The sequence below is a fragment of the Asparagus officinalis genome, chromosome 4 (genome assembly GCF_001876935.1).
Source record: "Asparagus officinalis chromosome 4, Aspof.V1, whole genome shotgun sequence".
NCBI lineage: Eukaryota > Viridiplantae > Streptophyta > Magnoliopsida > Asparagales > Asparagaceae > Asparagus > Asparagus officinalis.
In genome coordinates this window covers 91,160,562-91,183,673 of record NC_033797.1, presented here as the reverse complement: position 1 = coordinate 91,183,673, position 23,112 = coordinate 91,160,562, and the positions used below count along the sequence as shown (strand labels likewise).

Below are 23,112 nucleotides of genomic sequence, written 5' to 3'. Positions count from 1 at the left end.
CAGCCGTCTCTCAGCCGCCGCCGCTGTCGTTTGCCGCTCATTCACTGTTCGTTGTCTGGTCGTTCCGTCGACAAGTCGGTATGTATCGTGTCGTCGTCTGGAGAATCGGATCTGCCCTTAGCCGTCAGTCGTGTCGTTGGCGTGCTCTCAAGTCGGTGTCGGGGTCAGTCGATCTGTCTTCGGCCCGGCGGGGGTAGTTGGGTCTCGGTCAATCCACGCCGCGCGGCGTTAGCTTATGACCGGCGTCGGCCGTCGTTGTCAAGTTCAATTCGTCTCATCGGAGGTCGTCGTGCCTCTCTCAAGCTGCTGTGTTCGCCAGCACAGATCTGCTTTGAATTTTTTTGTTTCTTGTTTATGTTGGCCCTTTGTTTGATCTGTGTTTTTTATTTCGGGCCCTTGTTTTCTGAAGTGAGAGGAGTAGAGTAGTTGTACTGTTGTTTGGATGAGGCATGGAAGCTTGTACAGAAATTAAAAAACAAAAAAAAAACAAAACAAAACCATATATAATATATTTAATATATATATATATATATATATATAACAAAAAAAAACTGAGTTGAGATCTTAACCTTCGAGTTCTATGATGACCTTCGGGTTCCTACTCTAACCTTTCGAGGTTCCTATTCTAACCTTTCGGGTTTTCTATTCTAACCTTCGGGTTCTATTCAAACCTTCGGGTTTTATACAAGAATATTGTGATCCTCCTGCTACTGTACTGTCATGTTCTGTAACAATGGCAGGATCTGACATCTCTTCTGCTGCTACTACTACCCCTACTACTGCTGAGATCTCTGTCCCCAAAGTTGTATTGGGGACCACGGTGAAATTAAATAGCACCAACTATCTACTTTGGGCACAAACCTTCCACATCTTCATTAGTGCTCTGAATAAATTAGCGCATCTTCATTGGTGCTCAGAATGAATGAAAAAAATGCATCCCGTGTGTTCGAGTTGTATGAACGCCTTTTCTCTCTTCAACAGGGCGATCGCTCTGTACCTGAATACTTTGGTGAGCTAAAAAGTTTAATCGATGAATTAGAGATGCATCAGCCCGTTGTTACGGATGCACCAACTCTGTTGGGATATCGTCGGGACCTTGCGGTCTCCAAGTTCTTGTCAGGACTGAGTCCCACTTTGCAGTCTCAGATACGGGGCTAAATACTCGGGGGTAATAATATCCCTTCCTTGACTGCTACATTCTCCAGAGTTATTCAGGTAACTACTGGAGTGACTACTACATCTCCCACACCGACCGCTCCATCACTTGACCAGTTTGCTAATTCTCCGGACATGGCAAAGGTCGTGGTCGTGGTCGAGGACATGGCCGCGACACAGCGGGAGGACATGACACCTTTGGGAGACAGGTTGATTCAGATAAGACTATGCGTCCGTGCAGACATTGTGGGAGGACTAATCATATCTCTGAGAAGTATTGGGAGAAGTTTGGTCGCCCTGCATGGGCACAAATTGCTGATGTTACACCTACCTCTGTTGATTCTCCGACTACTTTTGCTCCCTCCACTGTTCAAATTTCGCAAGCTGAGTATGACCAGTTGCGTCAACTCGAGTCCTCTCAGAATAGTCATTCTGCTACTCATGCATCCTCTTCAGGTATGGATACCTACATTGCCTCTCCTCACAAGCCATGTGTATTAGATTATGGTACCTCTTCTCATATGATAGGTATAAAGGATCATTTTGTTTCTTTTAAAACTGTCTGACAAGTTTCCATCGGTCCGCATTGCTGATGGTACATACTCACCAGTTCTTGATGATGGAGTAGTCCATGCTACTTCATCACTAACCCTTACTAAGGTCTTATATCTTCCAAAATTTCCTGTCAGTTCATTATCCATCAGTCAGTTCACCAAACACAACTGTAAAGTAACATTCTTTCCTTCTTATTGTGTTTTTCAGGACCTAACAACTGGGATGACGATTGGTTCGGGGCATGAGCCAGGAGGTATGTACTATTTGGACGATAATATGCCCGTTACTGATCTTATTGCAGAAAAATCTGATCATCCTTTACTATGGCATCAACGTCTTGGTAATCCCTCATTATTGAAGCTTAGATCTGTCATTTCTATCCCATCATCTGTTTCTTCTTTAGATTGTGAGTCTTGTGAACTGGGTAAGCACCATCGTGCTACCTATCCGAGTCGTATTGATAAACGCAGTAGTTCTGCATTTGAGTTAGCCCATTCTGATGTTTGGGGTCCTTATCGTTTACCTTCAGTGAAAGATTACAGATATTTTATTGTCTTTATTGATGACTTCTCTCGCATGACTTGGCTTTATCTATTAAAAGAGAGATCTGAGGTTTCGACTGTTTTTGAAATCTTTTATAAAGAAATCAAAAACCAATTTTTCACCTCTATTCGTATCCTTCGTACCGATAATACGTTGGAATACATGAAAAATGACATCTCTTGTTTTTGTGCAAATAGTGGTATTATCCATCAAACTTCATGTTCTCACACTTCACAACAAAATAGGGTTGCTGAAAGGAAGCATAGACACATTTTAGATGTTGCTAGAACCCTAATGATACATATACATGTTCCAAAGTATTTGTGGTCTAATGCTGTTCTCAGTGCATGTTTCATGATCAATAGGAGGCCCTATCCTGTTCTTAATAGTACAATACCATTCACCTGCCTTTATCCTGACAAAAAATCTTTTCATGTGGTTCCTCATGTTTTTTACTGTACTTGTTTTGTTCAGGATTTGTCTCCAAGTCTGGATAAAATATCTCATCGATCTATTAAGTGTGTTTTTGTAGGCTACTCGCGTACTCAAAAATGTTATCGGTGTTATCACTCATCCACCAGGAGATATTTTGTGTCAGCAGATATAACTTTTTTTGTCTGTTCCATACTTCTCCTCGACTGGTTCATCTCCACCTGTCAATCCATCTGTGCCTACTCCATCTATTACTCCTACTACCGTTCCATTACCCGCTTTCATTCCTTCTGCTAATGGATCTTCTCCAGGACTACAAAATGCCTCCACTGTACTATCTGCACCACCGCCACTACTGACGTATTGTCGCCGTCCAAAAGTTCTTGTCACTCTCTCTGCTCCAACCGAACAGTCATCTCCCGTTAAAGGTCTGTCTCCTTTTAATATTTCTAATTCCTCTGATCTGGACATTCCAATTGCTCATCGGAAAGGTAAACGATCTTGTACTAATCATCCTATATCTGATTTTGTTTCTTATCATCGTCTTACTCCTTCTCATCAGTTTGCTTTGTCCTTGTCCTCTATATCTCTACCCAGGTCCTATGAGGAGGCCGTGTTAGTTCCTGTTTGGAAACATGCCATGGATAAGAAGATGGATGCACTTGTTTCTAGAAGGACTTGGGATCTTGTATCTTTTCCGACGGGTGCTACTGTGGTTGGCTGTCGGTGGGTTTACACCTTGAAGTATCGTACAAATGGTTCGATTGATCGATATAAAGCTCGTCTTGTCGCTAAGGGTTATACTCAAACTTATGGGGTCGACTATCTTGAGACGTTCTCTCCCGTAGCCCGTCTCAATTCCATTCACCTACTTTTCTCTATGACCGTTAATCTGAACTGGACAATGTTTCAACTGGATGTTAAAAATACCTTCTTGTATGGTGACTTGCAGGAGGAAGTCTATATGGAGCAACCTCTAGGGTATGTTGCTTAGAGGGAGAATACTGTTTGCAAGCTTAAAAAGGCGATTTATGGTCTCAAACAAAGTCTACGGGCATGGTTTGAGAAATTTAGTACTGCTATATCTAGTGTCGGTTTCAAACGATGTCAGTCTAATTACTCCGTCTTTATCCGACGTACTACATCTGGTCTGGTGATTCTGACAGTATATGTTGATGACATCTTACTAACTGGGAGTGACCTTGCTGCCTTAGCAGAGATTAAAGAGTACCTTTCGCGTTACTTTGTGACCAAAGATATGGGAAAACCCAAATACTTTCTTGAGATTGAGATTGCATATCAAAAGGACCGTTTGCTTTTATCTCAAAGGAAATATGTATTGGATTTATTAGAAGAGATGGGCCTTTTGGGATGTAAGCCAGCAACCACTCCCATGGAGGTGAATATGGATTTGTGGCATGATAATAGTCCTCTCCTCGATAATATTTTAAATGTCAGATGCCGGGTTCATGTCGGTCGGCCAAAATTCATGTCGGATAGCGAAAATCGGAGATATATCAGGGGACATGAAAAAAATATCGGATTATCATATCGGATAGGTTGATATAATATCATAAATAGAATCTTCACATACTTGATAATTATATTGTCTAAACATATAAAAAAATACATAACTTATTGATGTTAGGATCACTAACCAATTGTAGACACCTGATTTTCGAGTCGGGTTTTTCAAACTTGACCCAATAAGCTTAAAACCTTTTTTTCTGAAATTTGGCCGATATTTCTTAGCCGCAATGGCGCCCGACATACCCGATATTTTCCTACATGTCCCCGACATGACCTCAGAAACGCAATACGTATTGAAATGAAGGATATCGTGACGGCTAGGGTATAAAACCGCCATATCCCCGACATGACCTCAGAAACGCAATACGTATTGAAATGAAGGATATCGTGACGGCTAGGGGCGCCATATCGGCCGCCATGTCCGACATGGCGACCGATATTTAAAACACTGCTCCTCGATAATGCAGACCGATATAGGAGATTGATTAGCAAGTTGATCTATCTTACTGTAACCAGACCTGATATTATCTTTGCAGTGGGAGTACTGAGCAAGTTTATGCATAAACCTAGAGAGGTTTACTGGACTGCGGCTCTGAGAATTTTAGGTTATGTTAAAAGCTGTCCGGGAAAAGGATTACTGTATAAGAAACATGGACATTTACACATCTCTTCTTATTCTGATGTTGGGTATGCGGGAGATATTGGAGATAGAAAGTCTACTTCTGGATTTTGCACCTTTATTAGAGGAAATCTGATTACCTGGAGGAGCAAGAAACAAGATGTAGTATCTCGATCTAGTGCAGAGGCAGAATACAGAGCTATGGCTCACACTGTTTGTGAGATGATATAGTTACAGAAGCTGCTGACCGAGCTTGGTTTTACTCAGCCTGGATCTATGCATTGTGATAATCAATCTGCTATCCATATTACAAAGAATCCAGTATTTCATGAGAGAACTAAGCACATTAAAGTTGATTGTAATTTTGTCAGAGATGCTTGGGAAAAGAAAGTGATCTCTCTTCAGTTCACTCCGTCTTCAGAATAGTTAGCTGACATTCTCACTAAAGCTATTTCACCTAAGATGTTTTCCATTCTGTGTAACAAACTGGACATGATTGATATATATGCTCCAGCTTGAGAGGGAGTGTTAGAATTAAATATTAGGTTATCGAGTTAAGACCCAATAACCTATTACCCATTTGTACTCCTATATATATGTATCCATGAGGAGAAACCCTACTATGATTCTGATTTACCATTTCAACATAGTGCTTTGAACATTATAAACATTAACCAAACTAAGAAGGATAATCTCATGAGTTTCAAGCAAATTGAAGCTAAAGCATACCCAACAATGCGCTTACATAACTCTGAACATACAGAAGTACCAAAGGCACGATTCATATATATCTTATCCTACCATCTAGCCAACACCTAACAAGTAACAACAGTTTCAATCAAATAAGGATAAAGGTCTACTGTTGTTGATGTTGTCGTTGTCGTTTGTTGTTTCGTGATAAAATCTCATGACGCATAGAACAAACAAAAAAAATTAAAGTCACTAATTTGTCTATGCGCCATGGACCAGTTGCACCCCATAGCTACAGTATACCTACCTCCTATGTTACCCACGTACTTCTATCATGAAGCTGTACCCATACTGAACACGTACACATACCCAAATTTCATGGACACTCCTCGGATATATGCATACATTTGTTCAAAAACGTAATCAATCATATGATATGTCTTAATTTAAAACACTTGTCATAAACTTTTTGGACATATCAGACACTTCACATAATTTCTTGAAACTCATTACTCGTTAGACGTGGGTCGAGTTTGGTTTAGCTCATACCCAAGTTCAAAAACTATGATTTAAAGGATCATCCGGGTGGCTAGTTCAAAAACGAGCAGTTTCCAATTTACAGTAATCAACATAATGAAAGAAACTTGAAAATGTGATAGGAATTTTAGTTCCATTAACATATGAATTGAAACACAATAATGATCTCATGTAAATTACTAACTTCAACATGTGTTTGTAATTGTATCCCTGTACCCTACATTTTGCAAATTTGCCATGTCCAGTACCCGCATCTGCATCCCTACGGGTACCCGTACCCGTTTCCATGCAACTTAGCCTACCTCCCTCTCCTTTTTGGACAGTTAAGTCATGTGTAGTCCAACCCCAACAATCCTCCGGTGATATTCATTTAAGTCTTACATGTCAAATGGGTTTTGTATAATCATAAGAAAGGCTACGCTGGTGTTTTGTGATACAATCTCTAAATGCCTAGAAGAATAGGCAAAGAAAAGAATTAGGTACTTATTTGTCTAGCACCATGGACCTGTTACACCCCATAGCCATATACCTGCCACAGTCCATAGCCATATACCTACCTCACCCCCTTTTTGAGATTTGCAAGCTATGTGCAATCCTCCCCATGCAATCTTGCAATGATTTTCATTCAAGTCATCAACATAAACCGGGTTTTCTTGGAGCATACCACCATAATGGGAAGGATGCATGAAATTTTGACAAAACTCTAAACCTAACTGGCTATCAAGGATGCATTATTGGAGCTGGTGCCATTATCTTATCAGAGTAAAAGGAACATTCTCATGTAATCTGTTATCTGGTCTAGCTCATCTTGAACTTCTGATTGGTTCTGGACATTCATTAGTATCTCATTTCTAACATTGTAGTGCATCGTCTAGCCCCTTCAGCGGCCACTAACACTCCAGGTGTTATCCTCTACAACACTCTGCACCAGCTGCCTTCTCCACCTAATAGAGTCTCAATCATCTACAGCTTTTCCTATCATCCCTATAACCTAAAACCAAAAATAAATAAATAAGTACAGTACCACCTGAAATATTTCCAGTAGAGGCAATAGATTCCACAAAAGTGTCCAAAGCTGGGAATGGAGATCTTCCAGAAAAGTATGAGCTTGGAACATCATTTCCAGAAGCACTTAATGGAATATCTCGCAGGGTGCCATTTATGTGTTCATGGACCTGATTCACAAAGAAAACTTTTGTTTCTTAATACCGTTACCAATAAAAAGTCACATAAAAAATTACAAATCAATGAAAGATCAATGTTCTTGACAGAGAATTTCAGAAAATCATTTAGAGTCAAAGAAACATGACAAATGAAAATTGATGCAGGCTGTGAGGCAGTTGCATCAGAAACTGATAACTATGAAGCTACATATTTTTCACCCTGCAGTATTTTCTGCAATGATTAAGGAGCTTCTGAAAGCCAACCATGTAAACTGATGTTGCTGGGTTTCAGTCAAAATAATGTAATTCTTCCAACAAAGCACATAAAGGTACAAATGGACCCTTGTAGCTGTTGTCAACAGGCACTCAAAAACCATTGAATTTTTTATCAAATGGCAGTCAGGGAAACTTGCAAAAGGCGCTGTTTACTATCTATCATGTTAAATCAGGTACATAAACATTTATATGCAGTAGAGCTGCACAACTTATGTGTTAATACCTTGCAACCATGAACATAGGACCTATGACCCCTTCATAACGCAGAAAAACAAGGGGGAAAATAGGTCTGTGAAGCAGACATTTATCTGAAGTTTGAAGCCAGTCTTATAGCAATGTTTCTTATGGTAGTAGACTCCAGTGGACACCAGTTGCCTACTTAACAGCTTAGAATTCAAGACGATGAGAAATAGCTAAGACCAATAGTTGTACTGGAATGAATAGAAGAATGAAATTTTAGGATGCATGATAATGGAAGAGATGACTAAGATGTAGGAATCATCAAGAGAAGAATGTATGTGTCTATTGCTTGTTTTCACAGTTTCTGGGCAGAGCAAAATGGCAATACTTTAATAGTATTTCCGGTCATTAGATCTCTTTTCCCTTCTCCATGGATAAGCACTTTTCACGCCGAGACATTCTTTAGATTATAAGAAGCCTCTTCTGCACATATTATCATGGACTGTTACCCATCACTTTGTGAAGAACAAATAAAGTGCATTGCATATTTACCAGTTGGATAGAAGATGATACGAACATGGGCTGTGATACAACTTGTTAGGAAGTTGGCTAAGGCCAAATCACAAGATGAGCAAAATAGATGCTTTGATGAATTGGCTTGAAACCCACAGGATCAGCAAAAACTCCTATTAAAGTAATGCGTCCAAACTAATTTAACCATATATAATGACTCCCTAATTGATCTGGGATTAATCCTATATTGTTCCTTGCAACCAAGATCATCGATTCATCCTCACTAGGCTATTTTTCCATATTACACATTGAACACTGCATGCATACATATGCAACTTGGATTTTACGTTTTGGCGGTCTTGTGATGGTGGATTTTGACTCTGGTCAACCTTCTCCGTCTTACCTATGATTTTACTACTTCTTTCCCTATCTCATAATTGTAAACTGCACCAGAGGTACATTTTTAGTAGTACTTACCTATGATTTCCCAGTTACACCTCTATTTGTATGTAAAACAAAATGGCCTCGGTTTGTGAGTATGTAAAAAGATGAAGATGGATACATCTTGGATCTGCAATTAAACATTAAGGCTCTCTTCTTTCTTTCTCCCTTTCACCTGATAATACACATGCTGTAGTTCTTATTTTGCTTCTTCAACCTACAGACATATACTTGATATCTGGTTTGTTAATACATCATGTTGTATTCATTAAGCACTTTCATACTTCAAGATCTTTGTATACGTGCACTTTCAGTATCTATGGACATACAACTTTTCATTCATTCACATGATGTTATAACTATTATTCTTCCCTTTTCTTCTTTTTTTTCTTTTGCTACCAGAGGACGTGCCATGAGCTTGACATGAAATGTTAGAAATGCTTATTATACATATGATATGATATGATATGAAGTGTGATGGCCACACTGAACTAATGTTTTACATTTAACATAATATGTCCGTTTACAAATTCAAAAAATTCAGGAAAAAAAAGAACTCCTTGCATATGAATGTTTAGAACTTCAAAGTACCAAACAGCTATGACTCTCACTCTAATTCAAAGATCAAATCTTGACTGGGTGGACTACATGTCCAACAATTCCAAACCATCTATCAGGTTTCCTTTTACCTATCTTAATAGGGAACTATCTGAACCTAAAAATACTGATAGAAACGTCAGCAAGGAGAAAAATGACTATCATATCAAATATCAGTAGGCAAAAAAGTATAGCATCTATGGAGTAAGCAATAACGTGGGCATCCTTATAAAAGCAATTTAGAAATGCACATAAAATAACACTCATAATTTATATAGTCAAGGGATCTGACATAAAATTTCGTGTTCTGAAATAAGTTTACCTCAGTCTCAAAGCAAAGGATTTTCTTGCAATCCAAATCCATTTTGCATGTTAACAGTTTGTCACAGTCCACATCAATTCTGCAAATAAGTGATTCCAAGAACACTTGTTGTTCATTCTGCAATCATTTGCAGCAAAACTAATAAATGATGCAGAAGAAATAAGAAAAAGATCAAAACTTTTCATAATTGTTAATTAATGTAATAGTTGAATGACTGAATGAGAGGAATATTATAAAAAAGACCCAAACTATTGAAGGTCTAGTACAGACACATGACGTACCATATTCTTACATCTAAAGCGTCCAGTTGGCTGAAGAAAAGCATTTTTCCCAGCCTTCGATGAGAGAGCTAGACGAAAACAGCGATTTCGTGTATAAACACCACTATCGAGGAAAAGGTGATCAGTGCAGTCAGATGTGCTTGAATCTTTTCTAATGTAAAGTTTCTCAAACTGAGGGTCACTTTCCCGTAAACTGGTGATGCGCGAACACACCTGATAAGCAGATATTTCTACAACAAGTTAGAATTATTTTGTAAAGCAAAATAATTAAAGAAAAAAGTACCTAACAATAGGTATCTAGCCATATCACTATGCAATTCAGGCTTTTTGAAGTCTATACCACACATAAACTCATTTAAGAAACATCCCTTCTATTAAGTTCCTATGAAGCAAGAGAGAAACCAAATCCTGAATTGGTAGGTTTTCCTTGCCTGACATACCTTTGAGCTGATCTTCATTAACAAGTTCAATCCAAAAAATTGCTTCCCTCTAAATAACTATTTTATTTTTAGGATTTAAAGCAGAATGATAACATGATAAGCCATAAGCATTTCTGGATTTATTGCAGCTGACTTTATTTATTTAAGTTTAAGATTGAAACAATATTTCATATAAAAAAACAACGCACATTACATCGGAAAATTCCATCTGTTAAATTTGGAGAGATGATAAAAATCGAAAATTTCCAATTTTCAGAAATGATAAAATAGGACACCTGTGTCTCTACCCCCAAGTCGCCGCCCCTACTTGCATGTGCATGCACCCACACACAGACACACATGGACACTGTTGGCCTTCTTGTTTTGATGATGTTTAACAAACAATTTATTACTAATGTTGTTTGTCTAGTGTTTGTGCATTCCTATGTTTTGTAGACAAACAACGTTGTTGGAGGATGGATGGAATAGAGCTTCAACGATCATATCCAAAGGAGGTTGGCGGAATGTCGGTGAAGCCTTGCTATTCAAAGTTAAAGATCAAGTTCAAGCTTCATCCGCAACGTGTACCAAGTTGAGCTACAATAAAAATCAAGATCAAGCTTGGGTAAATTAGTTTTAGGTTTTATATTATGTGTGTTAGTACTTTAAGCTCAATCATACACACACATACACGCTTTGGTTTTGGTTTTGTATATATACAGTTATATATATACATATATGTTTTTGGTTTAATAATTTTCGAGTTTATATATGAAACAAATGAATAATTGGAAAATACTATTTTGTTTCATGTTTATATGCCTATATATGATTTCACCTTTAACAAGCTTATATTTAATGAAATCATATTTAGTGTTTTGAATATATTGCATAGAATATGCAAATTTATGAAAATATTGTATTTCTAGATTATAGACTTCATAACAACATGTTATATCTTTTATCAAGTCTATACAATCATTTCATAAGGTTTCAAAATGGTGTTTAAGTCAAAATATCAAAATATCAATTTTCAGGTTTTCATGTTTTGGACTATTTTGCAAAATAATGATATTTTTCATTTGGGAAGTCCTTTTTCGAAACCAGACCGAGAGCTCAAATCGGTCGACCGACAGAATTTCCGGTCGACCGACGTTAGTCCAGAAAGTTTTCTTCGTGTTTTTGCTCTCATCGGTCGACCGACGGGATTTTCGGTCGACCGACAATATGACCGTTGGACTTCTAACGGCTATTTCTGAGCTGTTTCTCTGGGGGCTGTTTTGTCATTTGTTTTGGGGGTTTTTGCTGAGATTTCTAGTGGGTATATATACCCCATTGCTGATGTCTTTTAAAGTTATCCAAGAGAGTTTTAAAACAAGTTTAAGAAAGTTTTAACAAGGGTTTTAGTTTGATTTAAGTGTGTTTAAAAAGCTTTTAAGCAAATTGAGAGTTTGTTTTTGTGATTCAATTCTACAAGAGCTTGAGGAGATCATCTATTGGTGTTTGGGCATCCAACTCTTCTCCCTCCACTCTTGATATATTGAGAAGTTTTCTAAACTCTATTTCTAGCTTTTTTATATATTTGATTATCATTGTTATTAAGCTAGAACTACATTGAGTTTAGTTTTGATTTATATCTCTTTGTTCACACACAACCTTTTGAGCTTATTGTATTTACATTCATAGTATAATTTGGGGTTGTGGGTTTGTGACTAAGAGTTGTGCTTAATTGAGTTCTCACCTTGTTTTGAGAACAATCATTTGTCATATTTGTGCTTATTGTGAGAATCACTTTGTAATACACTTGTACACCGAGTGAGGAGTGTGTGGTGAGAGTCGGGGATCGTCCCAAGAGGAGTGGCGTCGGTTGACGTGCCTAGGGAGAGGTTGTAACCGAGCACTTGAGGGAGACACGGCTAGGTCCAACACTTAGTTGGTGTAGAGTGGGATTACAATAGTGTGTTGATTGTAAAGTTTTCGGTTAGCTAGAAAACCGAGTGTGAGGTGTAAACGTTGTTCGGGTGAACGTAGAAAACCCGGTTGATAGTGGATTTCTCCCCGGGAGTGGGGAGCGGAGACGTAGGATGGAAGGTCCGAACTCCGTGATCATATCTTGTGTTTGAATGTGCTTTGGCGTTTATTTATACTTGTGTTTATAATTCTTGTCGCCATTGTCATTAGCTCATTATTTATATGATCCACTATCTAGTTCATATTGTTTACCCTTGTGTTAGTTTATATATCCTTGCATATATATTTCATCATATAGGATATATCTTATTGTTTATATTGCTTATCCTAGCTTACAAATATTGTTGTATTTCATACTTGCTAGGATAACGTATTAATTAATTTTAATTGGCATTTAAATCGGATTAGATTAGCATAAGACCCTAATCACCCCCCCTCTAGGGTCTAACAGACACAACCTACTTGCTATACAACAACAACACACATTCAAAACCTACTTCTTATGTAACAACAACAACCCTTATCCCAAATGTTTGAGGTCGGCTACATAAATCTTATTCTTCCATTCCGCTCTATTCTAGACCATCTCTTCCATTAAGTTAACCACTATCGTAACCTTTTAACCATTATCATAACCTGCTTAATTGCTTCAAACCAAATTTTTTTATGTCTACTTCTAGATCTCTTAGCCCCATTAACTATAAATTATCACTTTTCCTAACTGGTGCACAAAGAGGTCTACATTGTACATGAGCAAATCACCTACATCAATTCTTTCTCATTTTATCCCCAATAAAAGCAATCTCAACATTTTGATTCGTAAAGCATTATTGGTCTTATAACCCCCATGTAGAACTTTCCCTTTAGTTTCATAGATATTCGGCAATCACACAAGACTCGAAACACTCCATTTTAATCATCCAGATTTTATTATACGAACAACATCATCGTAAATCTCACCATCATGAAGAATAATTTATCCTAATAACGAAAGTAATTACTTTTAGATATTTTCTAACCATCAATACGTCCTATAGGATTTTTTCCTCTTTTTAATTTTATTAAACATGCATTCTATGTATTCTCTTTTGTTCTACTTATTCTAAAACACGTAGTTTTTGGAGCTTGTCTCCACCTTTCTTATTTAGAAATTATACTTTTTTTTCTAGTTTACGAATACTATATCATTGGCAAAGAACACCATACGATTTCATCTTGACTATGTCCAATAATTTGGTTTCTAACTAATGTACAAGGGCTTACAACTGATCCTTGATGTAAATCTATAGTAAAAAGAAACAGTTTAGTCTCTCTTTCATTTATTCTTACTCAAGTGGTTACTCTATGATAACATACAAAACCTGTTTTCTAATACTATAGAATTAAAATATATATATATATGTAAGGCACATAATTTCCATAAGTTAGGCAGCCATAGTGTTTTTAATGTTTCCATGTTGTTTCTGCCAAAAACAAAACCCCATGTGTTTGGAAACCATGGTGTTTTTGTTAGGCTACAATATCAAAAACAAAAAACACAACACTTATTTCAGAACACCAAAAAGGTGTTTCAAGTTTGGTGTTTGCGTTTTGAGTTTCAATGGTGTTAATATAATGTCAAGCAGTGTATTAATAATATATGTAATATAATATATTCATTACAATAATATAATATAATATAATATAATATAATATAGTATTAAATTGTATTATTTAATATCTTACATTGTAACATTAGTTTCCAAATATATCAATATTATGTTTAATACCATTAATTAGCAAGGTTTTAAATATCGGATGTCGGGTTCATGTCGGATGGCTGAAATCCATATCGGATAGCGAAAATCGGGGATATATCGGGGGATATTGACTAAATATCGGATTGCCATATCGGATAGTACGCATATGTATAATATCATGTCCTAAATGTAATCTAAGCATTCATAAATTTAATATAAGCATACTTTATAAATTCTATAGACTAAACATATAAAAAAGTAAATAATATATGGATTTGGGTTCATAAATTCTTTCTATCGGGTTCATAAGGAATCCTTAAACATGAGAACGAGTCAAACGGGTTTGGGTATTTATTACTAAATCCAAACCCGATAACAAAAAACAGATCTTAAAAAAAAGTACCATATCGGTCGATTTTTCAAAGCTAAAAAATAGGCCGATATGCCCGATATGACCCTGATATTTCCGATTTGGCCCTGCAAACCGACATACGAGTTGAAAACGTCCATGTCGTGTCGGTTATATCGGCCGACATATCGGACATGTCGATCGATATTTAAAACCTTGTTAATTAGTAATACATATAATATTATAATTAATAAAACATAATAATTATATTTCAAATACTATTATATATTATATTAATAGTAAATAATAATAAATTAAATATATAAATAAAAATATAGTAATAAAATAAAGATATATTCTATTTGCTACATAATATAATATAATATAATATAATATTAAATCATATTATTTAAATAAATTACATTATAATATTATATTCCTAATATATCAATACTATGAATTAAATATATTATTAATGTATGAATAATATATTATATAATATATTAAATTTTTTTAACATGTTATGTAATAATAACATTTAATAACAAAATAATAACTCATTTAAGAATAAAAGATTAATTATTAATAATAATTATTAATATTATTCAATATATTCATAATATATTATATAATAAATAATAATATATTACATTATAAAATAATGATAAAATAATTATATATTATAAAGTAAATAACTTATTAATGATGAATTACATGTATTATAACAAAGATTGATATAATAATAATATCATAATATAATTATATATATTATATTATAAAAAGAAAATGTTAATACATTATTATTTATAAAAGTTAATATATTAATGGCAATAACATATTTAGATAAAATAATTAAATATATTAATATTTGAAAATAATATTTAAGTATTATGATATAATATATATTATAAATATGTACAGTATATAACATTATAATCTATTAGTTATATAATATTATAAATATGTTAATTATATATAGAGTAAAACTCCTATAAACTTAAGTGGATAGGAGCCATTTTCTACCAACTTTTTTATTAATTGATTGTGTATTGAGATTTGTGCTAGCATGTGATACAAGTCGAGGCACAAATTTCAAAGATAGCCTTGATGTGTAGCCCAAATCTCAAAGCATGAGGCAGTGATAAAAAAGTTAATGGACAAGTGTTCATATCCACTTAAGTTTATAGAAGTTTTACTCATAATATATATAATATTATAATATATTAGTTAAAATATATTATATTATAATTAATATTTAATATATTAATAATATATTTAATACTAATGTTATAAATGGTCAAACTATTGTTGGCCAAAAACATTTGCCATGGCGTTTTGAGAATACTTTTGAAGAAAAAACATCATGGTGTTTTGAAAACACCGTACCAAAATCACCATGGCATCCAAACATACCTTATTATGTTATTTAAATATAGAGTATGAATATCCTAATAGGCATGCAATGAGCTAAATCTATAGTTTTAACTACATATTTGCTAATTTACTCTTCTTTCTCATATATAAGGTAAAAAATGCCCTCCAATTTTAACATCATTAATTTAGTGACAGAAGAGATAAAATCTTCATAATATCATCTCCTCTCTATCTCTATCCTTTTATCTTTATCCTCCACCATTCACTTACTGATAGCCAGCATGAGCCTGACCACCGATGCTCCATTGTCGAAGTCCCCCAACTCTCACGTACATATGGACAGAGACAAACTTGATTGTGTCAACAAGAACCTCTCTCTTGTATCAATGACTCACGTTGTCGGCCGACTCGCTAGCTATCCCCTTCCCCTCTTTCTCCCTCTCTAAACTAATTAGCAGCTAAATTACATAATTAGAGGCTGATTAGTCTTTATAAAAATATGTATGAACTAACATACCGTGGAATATAATGACTATATGTGGAAGAATGAGGGTAAATTAGCAAATATCTAGATTTGAAGGCCAGACTTTCAAAGAACAGATTTGGGAGTATGCATGCACAAAAACCCTAAACTAGAATGGACTTGGTCGGTCTAGCAGATTAGTGAATGTATCAATGTTACCCTCCCCCTCCCAAACACACACCCACACAAAACAAACCTATTAGTCTTCATTGCCATGGTATGGACACTTTCCCTAAAAAAAGGGCATCCAACATACACAGACATAACATGTGTCAGTATCCATTTCTACAACTTATAGGCGTCTAACTAAAACTCATCTTAAATTTATGGATAATATTCACTTATTGAGTACGACACACCCTATTTTTGTTAGGTCATTTAAACAAATTAGATTATTTCATGTATGTATGTATGTATGTATGTATGTATGTATGTATGTGTGCATGTATGTATACGAGACATATGGGTATCCTTGGTACAAAGGACCAAATTTGGTCCTTGTTAGTGATGTGGGCGGTTCCACTCATTAATGAGTGAGTAATCAAGCGGGGAATATTTTTCGTTTGATAACTTTAAATGTGTAAATGAGAAGTGGCCGCATTACTATCAAGCACTAATTTTGTACTTGGTACCAAGGATAATTGTATCCAACATGCGGATACCATTAACCCAAATTTAAAAGTCCAAACAAGTAGATGTGGTCTGTTATACATGAACTATCTAGAAAACAAAATTTCAAAGAATTTCGATGGGTTTTGAATCATGAATCAAGAGGTGAAAAATTAAACTTTATGAAAATTTTGAAGCGTTGATTTTAATGACATTGTTGACAGACACGAGAATGTGTTTTCATATTTTCACTAAAAATTCATATCCTTTGTACATCTCTAATCCTCTATTTATAATACAATAGGAAAAACAGAAAAAGAAAAGAATCTCCTAAAAAAGGAAAAAATCCCCTAAATTAAGAACTATTATTCTGCTAATAAATCACAGGCTGTAAACAATCTTCCTAATCAATCCCTACAATTAATCACCTAAATCTCTCCCTGCTAATAAATCACAGGCTGTAAACAATCTTCCTAATCAATCCCTACAATTAATCACCTAAATCTCTCCCACTAATTACGAGGATTTCTCATGATTTTCTTCCTAATCAATCCCTACAATTAATCACCTAAATCTCTCCCACTAATTACGAGGATTTCTCATGATTTCAACACTTCCCCTCAAGTTGGATTGTAGATATTGATCATATCCAACTTGCAAATAAGATCTTCAAAGGTTTGCCGAGGAAGTCATTTGGTGAAGATATCTGCAGCTTGTTCTTTTGTAGGAACATAGGTCATACAAATGGTCCCATCTTCAACTTTGTCCTTGATGAAATGTCTATCCACTTCTACATGCTGTCTTGTCATGTTGAACTGAGTTGAAAGAAAAATTGATGGCTGTTTTGTTATCACAATAAAGTTTGATTGGAAATTTTACTGTGACATGTAGTTCTTCCAAGAGTTTCTTCAACCATAAACCTTCACACATCCCTTGTGCGACTGCTCTAAATTCAGTTTCGGCACTGCATCTAGCCACCACATTTTGCTTTTTAGTCCTCCAGGTTACCAAGTTTCTCCATACAAATGTGCAATACCCGATGGTTAACCTTCTATCTTCCGTTAAACCTGCCCAGTTAGCATCTGTAAATATTTCTATTTCTCTACTTCCACTCTTCTTGAAGAATATTCCTTTACCTGGTGAACCCTTAAGATATCTGAGAATCTTGTATACTGATTCTAGATGAGTTTTTCCCTTGGTGAGTGCATGTGTTGATTTACTACACTGACGGCAAAGGCAATATCAGGTATTGTGTGTGATAAGTAGATCAACTTGCCAACTAGTCTTTGATACCTATCCTTTTCAACTAGTTCCCCAATGTCTTCTGTTCTTTTCACGACTTCAATTGGTGTATCACTTGGCTTACATCCAAGCATGCTGGTCTCAGTTAAGAGATCGAGAACGTATTTTCTCTGAGAGATACTAAGACCCTTTTTTGATCTGGCGACCTCCATTCCCAAGAAATACCGCATTTGTCCTAAGTCTTTAACTTCGAATTCAGTGGCTAGAATCTTCTTTAATCTCTCCATCTCTATTATATTGTCTCCAGTTAGGATTATATCTTCAACATACACAATCAGGATTGTCTTCGTTCCATTTTTTGCATGTTGAAAGAACATAGTGTGATCTGATTATCCTTGTTGGTATCCTTGCCCTTTTACCACCTTAGCAAATCTATCGAACCATGCTCTTGGTGATTGCTTGAGACCATATAATGACTTCTTAAGTTTACATACCCTGTTTTCTTCGCTCCTTTTGTTGAAACCTGGTGGTATTGTCATGTAGACTTCTTCTAGCTCACCATTCAAGAATGTGTTTTTAATGTCAATTTGTTGAAGGGGCCAGTCCAAATTCACTTCAATGACAGAAGAACTCGAACTGTATTCAACTTTGCTACAGGAACGAATGTTTCTGTGTAGTCAACACCATAGGTTTGTGAAAACCTTTTTGCGACTAGACGAGCTTTGTGCCGTTCTATTGTCCCATCAGCCTTGTACTTTGTAGTAAAGACTCATTTGCAGCCAACATGTTTCTTCCCTCTAGGTAAATCCATCACCTCCCATGTTTCATTTTTTTCCAAGGCCTGTATTTCCTTTTCCTCCTTTACTGCTTTTCTCCATTTGGGAACCTCCAAGGCCTCCTGAATATTCTTTGGAACTTCTGTACTATCAAGGTTAGAGGTAAAAGTATGCAACTTAGTAGACAAAGCATTGTAAGACATAAACTTATAGATAGGATGAAGAGTACATGATCGAGTTTGTTTTCTGAGAGCAATGGGCAAATCAAGATCGGATAACTCGGATGGAGACTCATGATTACTTGAAGCTATCATCAGATCCGATTCTTTTGGTGCCTCGAGTATAAGGTTCTCCTCATATTTTGATTTTGTCCGTCTTGAATAAACAATAATCACCTTGTCACTTTGTTTTCCTGCATCTCCCCCTGAGTTCAAGGTTCCTTCCGTAAATGGCATATTAGGATGAGATGATGTGATGGACTCAGAGATATTTTTGGCAGTATCGGGAGAAATAGGTTCGGCAGTGGCAGGGAAGAGGTCAAAATTTAAGTCAAAATCCAAAAAACGATCTTCTCTCAAATTCTCCCCCTGAAGAGAGGATTTTTTGAAATAAGGAGTGTTTTCAAAGAAGGTAACATCGAGGTTAACAAATACCTTCTTTGTTGATGGGTCATAGCACTTGTAGCCTTTCTGAGTAGGAGAATATCCTATAAAAACACATTTGAGAGCTCTAGGATCTAATTTGCCTTAATGATGAATATGAACAAAGACAGTACATCTGAACACTCTAAGAGATAGATTAGAGCTGAGGCGAGACATAAGGAAAAATTTTGGGAATCTTTGGAGAGGAGTATCGAAAAAAAGAACACGGCTTGACATTCTATTAATGAGATAAGTGGATGTTAAGATGGCATCTCCCCAGAACATTTTGGGCATGTTTGTAGTAAACATTAAAGCGCGAGCTACTTCGAGGAGATGTCGATTTTTACGTTTAGCAACTCCGTTTTGCTAGGGAGTAACAAAACATGAACTTTGATGTATTATTCCATGTTCTTGAAGAAATCACCCAAAATATTATTGAAAAATTATTTGCCATTGTCGGTATGAAAAATTTGAATTTGTGTTTGGAATTGTGTTTTTATCATTGAGTGAAAATTGATAAAAACAGAACGACCATCGGAATTTTCTTTTAGCAAGTAAACCCAGCTGACTCGGGTATGGTCATCAATAAAGGTGGCAAACCATCTCGTGTGAGTACGATTAAAAGTTCGATATAGACCCCACAAATCGCTATGAATCATACCGAATGGTTTAGATGGCTTGTATCCGGATTTTTGGAATGAAGTACGTTGATGTTTTGCGAGTTCACAAATTTCACATTGGAAATTTAAATTACTTTTATTAGAAAACATGGAAGGAAACAATTGTCTCAAATATTAAAAATTAGGATGACCCATTCTAAAATGCCATAACATTATTTCATTATTTTTTGATTATTTTTTGAACTAGATGCAGAATCACAAGTTGCAATTTGACACTGCTTACTCATATTGGCCTCCTCAAAATAGTAGAGTCTCTCACATTCCTTAGCACTGCCAATCGTCTTCCCCGATGATAGGTCCTGAAATACACAATGTGATGTGAAAAATTTAGCAGAGCAATTAGAATTTCTTGTCAACTGACTAATGGACAATAGATTGCATGACAAATTTGGGACATGAAGGACAGATTCCCCTGTCTATAGACTCGAAAATTCGAGCTCTCAAAAAATTAGAGCTCTCAAAAAATTACCTCTGTGTGCTAATGAAACAGAAGAAACATTTGAAGAAGACTGACCGGCAGGTTGAAGACTAGAGAAAATTTTGTAGAGTTGTCCCAATTGTTTAGAATTAAATGCTCCACTTGAGATGGAATTGTTGCCATGTCCCTCCCGCTTTCTCTCTGCCTGATTATCAGCAATAACCTGGTAGCCACCTCGGTTTCTGGTGTTAAATTTTAGCCTCCAATCAGCCAGCTTACCATGTATCTCCTAATAGGTTTTCTTGGTATGTCCGGGCTTCCGACAGTGATCACACCATGGATATCTTCTGGGCTGGTTTGGGCCTGACCCAGCTTGTCCTCCACGGGTGTTTAGGGCAGTTTTTCCAGCCCAACAGGCTGATAGAAAACTGAACCACTGTGTATTCCATGGGTTGTTAATGCGGATCTTTCAGGCCCAATAGGCCATTTCTCTTGCATCATCACCTTCCTCCTGTTATCTTCTCGCCTCACTTCTGCAAAGACTTCACAAGTTTTTGGCAGAGGATGTCGACCGAGAATCCTGCTTCTAACGTCGTCCAATTCGCGGTTGAGCCCAGCAAGGAATTCATAGACCCGTTCATTTTTGAGTCTTCTTTTGTATTTGACACTATCTTCAGAACATTCCCATTCTTCTTCAACACTCAGGTCAAGCTCCTGCTAGAGGGAGGTCATTTCCATATAGTAATTCGTGACCTCCCTTTCTCCTTGTTTCATCTGTCATAATCGGGTCTTGATTTTAAAGATCTGGGAAAAATTTCCAGCATCAGAATACGTTTTCCTCACTGTATCTCAGACATCCTTCGCCGTCGGCAGGAATAGATAGGTTTTTCTGATGGAAAGCTTCATGGAGTTGACTAGCCAAGCCGCGCTAACGAGTTTTCTGACTTCCACTTTTGCAAAATGGCAGTGTCGATTGAGGCTGGCTTCTTCGTTTCGCCGGTAAGGTAACCAAGTCTTCCCTTGCCGTCGATCACGAGTTTGATGGACTGAGCCCATTCCCGAAAATTTATTCCATTTAATTTTTCCACCGTGAGTTGAAAGGACGAAGTTTCCTGTCCACCTAACCTCACGGTGGAGACTTCTTTTGTTTCACCATCTGGACTTTCAGAGGACATTGATCATCTTCTATTGATGGTGGTGGTCTCCATTGATGGCTAGGATTGGAAAAATCTCAGCTCTGATACCATGTTGACAGAAACGAGAAGGACAAATTTTTAAAAGAACCCTTTTTTTAATTTTATATAGCAAAACCGACCACTTTTCAAAATAATAGGTAAAAACGACCCTTTTCTTCGGAGAAGGATCGTTTTTGCAGCAAATCAAATGCACGGGACTACCAGTCCCGTGCATTTAATGATTTTACACGACCCCACCCCCCTCACTGCACTCTGATCTCACTTAATTCCCCACCCTCCCTCTTCCCTCATGGACCCCACACCCACTACCTCTCCCTCTCCCTCATTTCACTCCTGACCTCACCTCATTCCACTCGTGACCTCCCCCTCCTCTCCCTCCTCCCCTTCCTCCGCCTCAAAGACCTCCACCTCTCCCTCTCCCTCCTCCTCTCCGACCTCATCCCCATCTCCCTCGCCCTCCCAAATTAGGGCTCTACTCTCCCAAATTACGACTCTTCAGGAAGTAATAGCACAGTACCACGCCACCACTTTCTCCGATGGGCGCTGCGGCGCGATGCAAGGTGACGGTGCACGAGACACTGTTAGCCTAGTTTTGGGTAGAGCCCTAATTTGGGAGGGCGAGGGAGATGGGGATGAGGTCGGAGAGGAGGGAGAGGGAGAGGTGGAGGTCTTTGAGGCGGAGGAAGGGGAGGAGGGAGAGGAGGGGGAGGTCACGAGTGGAATGAGGTGAGGTCAGGAGTGAAATGAGGGAGAGGGAGAGGGAGAGGTAGTGGGTGTGGGGTCCACGAGGGAAGAGGGAGGGTGGGGAATTAGGTGAGATCAGAGTGCAGTGAGGGGGGTGGGGTCGTGTAAAATCATCAAATGCACGGGACTGGTAGTCCCGTGCATTTGATTTGCTGCAAAACCGACCCTTCTCCGAAGAAAAGGATCGTTTTTACCTATTATTTTGAAAAGTGGTCGGTTTTGCTATATAAAATTGAAAAAAGGGTTCTTTTAAAAATTTGTCCAAACGAGAATGTGTTTTTATATTTTCACTAAAAATTCATATCCTTTTGTACATCTCTAATCCTCTATTTATAATACAATAGGGAAAACAAAAAAAAAAGAAAAGAATCTCCTAAAAAAGAAAAAATCCCCTAAATTAAGAAATATTATTCTGCTAATAAATCACAGGCTGTAAACAATCTTCCTTATCAATCCCTACAATTAATCACCTAAATCTCTCCCACTAATTACGAGGATTTCTCATGATTTCAACAGAGATATTACGCATGGGTAAAAAATCCTTCGAGAATTTTTCATGTATAGTAGATCACATCCACCTATTTGGATTTTCGTGGT

The 23,112-nt window shown here is 36.8% G+C and overlaps 1 protein-coding gene across 3 annotated transcripts in view; it reads right to left on the bottom strand.

Annotated features, from left to right (window-relative positions):
* Nucleotides 1–23,112, bottom strand: part of LOC109837842 (DNA-directed primase/polymerase protein) — a 48,494-nt gene that overhangs the window by 5,999 nt on the left and 19,383 nt on the right. For all 3 annotated transcript variants that reach the window (XR_002246472.1, XM_020406208.1, XM_020406207.1), the window contains exons 10-12: nt 9,835–10,047; nt 9,554–9,670; nt 7,089–7,236 (exon numbers count right to left, since the gene is read on the bottom strand). Coding sequence is in view for 2 of the 3 variants with exons in the window: in XM_020406208.1 (XP_020261797.1) it covers nt 7,089–7,236; nt 9,554–9,670; nt 9,835–10,047 (478 nt within the window). In the remaining variant the exon portion in view is untranslated. The remainder of the gene's footprint in view (nt 1–7,088; nt 7,237–9,553; nt 9,671–9,834; nt 10,048–23,112) is intronic.